At 40.0% G+C, this 1,802-nt stretch overlaps 1 protein-coding gene across 3 annotated transcripts in view; it reads left to right on the forward strand.

Annotated features, from left to right (window-relative positions):
* LOC101849509 (GAS2-like protein 2) overlaps window positions 1-1,802 on the forward strand; it is a gene marked incomplete at its 3' end in the record, with an annotated part of 48,336 nt that overhangs the window by 22,237 nt on the left and 24,297 nt on the right. For all 3 annotated transcript variants that reach the window (XM_035973296.1, XM_013090023.2, XM_035973297.1), the window contains 1 exon segment: window positions 801-938. In XM_035973296.1, the coding sequence (XP_035829189.1) occupies window positions 801-938 (138 nt within the window).

Below are 1,802 nucleotides of genomic sequence, written 5' to 3' on the forward strand. Positions count from 1 at the left end.
TTAATTGCCTTTTAAAAACTTCCATTTTCATTCAGAAGTAAACAACAAAAATATTGCTAACATCTTCTCGAAAATAAAAAAAATCTTACTGTGCAGAGTGGCTGAGAGCAAGATATGGATATGATGAATGTAATTCTTGTCCAGTTTGTCATACTTTCTTAAACTTGAATACTACTATAACATGTATTCAGTTACCACGTTCAACAGAAAAGGTGATAGTGTGGTGCAGACCGGTTGATAAACAGAATTAATTAGAGCATGTTAAAGGTCAAAATTGATAAGATTTCAGTTTTGAGAAAATAAATTAAGATTAGGATTAAGATTTTAGATTAAGATTTCACAGATGAAAAGATTAACGTTTTTAGCAAGATGTGTCCTTGTTGGATACATTAGTTAGGGTTGATACACATTGTTACAGTGGAAACTCACGCCTTTCAAACAAAAAGGGACCAACAACAACTAAAAACAGATTATGAAACGAGTAACTTTGCCGCTGATTTTGCTACAACCGCAGCTTTCACAGGTTAACCTGCCCTGAATGATTATTTTATTATCCTGAGGAAGTCTTGCGTGACGAAACATCGAGCCGATTCGATAAAACAATTTTAAACATTATACGTTTATATTTTATTTGTCAGTAAATTAAGCAAGACTCTCCCTACCTACTCCGCTTTTTAAACGATGATGATGATGATGATGATGATGATGATGATGATGATGATGATGATGATGATGATGATGATGATGATGATGATGATGGACACGTTAGAGTCGTAACCACCACTTTGTGTATTTTGCAGGCTCGAGATAATGTGTCCAACTTCATCTCTTGGAGCCGCAACATGGGCATCCCGGACGTGCTCAGCTTTGAGACTGATGACCTGGTGCTGAGGAAGAATGAGAAGAGCGTGATACTCTGTCTGCTGGAGATTGCTAGGGTGAGTGGACGGGTGTTATTCCGTTGTTGCTATTGTTGTTGTGTTGTTGTTGTTGTTGTTGTTGTGTTGTTGTTGTTGTTGTTGGGGATGAGGAGTGGGAAACTGACACGTGGTCGCACGGACGGACTGAACGACGAGCAGACTTGTTGGAGAGTGAGAAAAAGAAGAGTGTGATACTGTGTCTGCTGAACATTGCCTGGATGAGTGGATGGGGGTTATTTCGTGGTGATGGGGTGGTACAGACACGCCGGCGGACGGACGAGAGAGTTGAGTGGGGGAGGGGGGTAAGAGACAGGGAGATAGAGAAAAACTCAGAGAGAGAGGGAGGGAGAGAGAGAGAGACAGAGACAGAGAGAGAGAGGGGGGGGGTAGAAAGAGCAAAGTTTGCGACTGTTTTTGTTTCTGTGCAATTTTGAGGAAATAACTTCATCGACGCTTCGAAGTATGGGTCACTATTCATGCCATTCGAATAGGGGTTTTTTTTGTGGTCGTTTTTCTTTTTTTCTGAGAGCCATGTTTTATAACTCTTGTTGGTTCCCCTTATCACTCTGTCAGGTAAACCACAGTATGTACCTCAATGATATTTTGATAGAATAAACTCTGGATCTAGATCTAGATCAAATAGTACTACACTGTGAGAAAAATTAAACGAAAATCAATTTTCCGTTTAAAAAAAATGTCTTTAAAAGGTATCACCTAGCATTCGTATGGCTTTGCCACGCATCCAATAACTGTGAATAGCGCTATAATCGTGAATGTGATTAAGTCGAATGGGCATAGCTTTACTGTGTCGTCTGCTTGAGGATGTCAAGCCGAGCAGACGCGGATTATATTTTGGTTGAGGAAAAAAAGGGGTTTGGAGGG

The sequence above is a fragment of the Aplysia californica genome, unplaced genomic scaffold (assembly GCF_000002075.1).
Source record: "Aplysia californica isolate F4 #8 unplaced genomic scaffold, AplCal3.0 scaffold01111, whole genome shotgun sequence".
NCBI classification, from domain to species: domain Eukaryota; kingdom Metazoa; phylum Mollusca; class Gastropoda; order Aplysiida; family Aplysiidae; genus Aplysia; species Aplysia californica.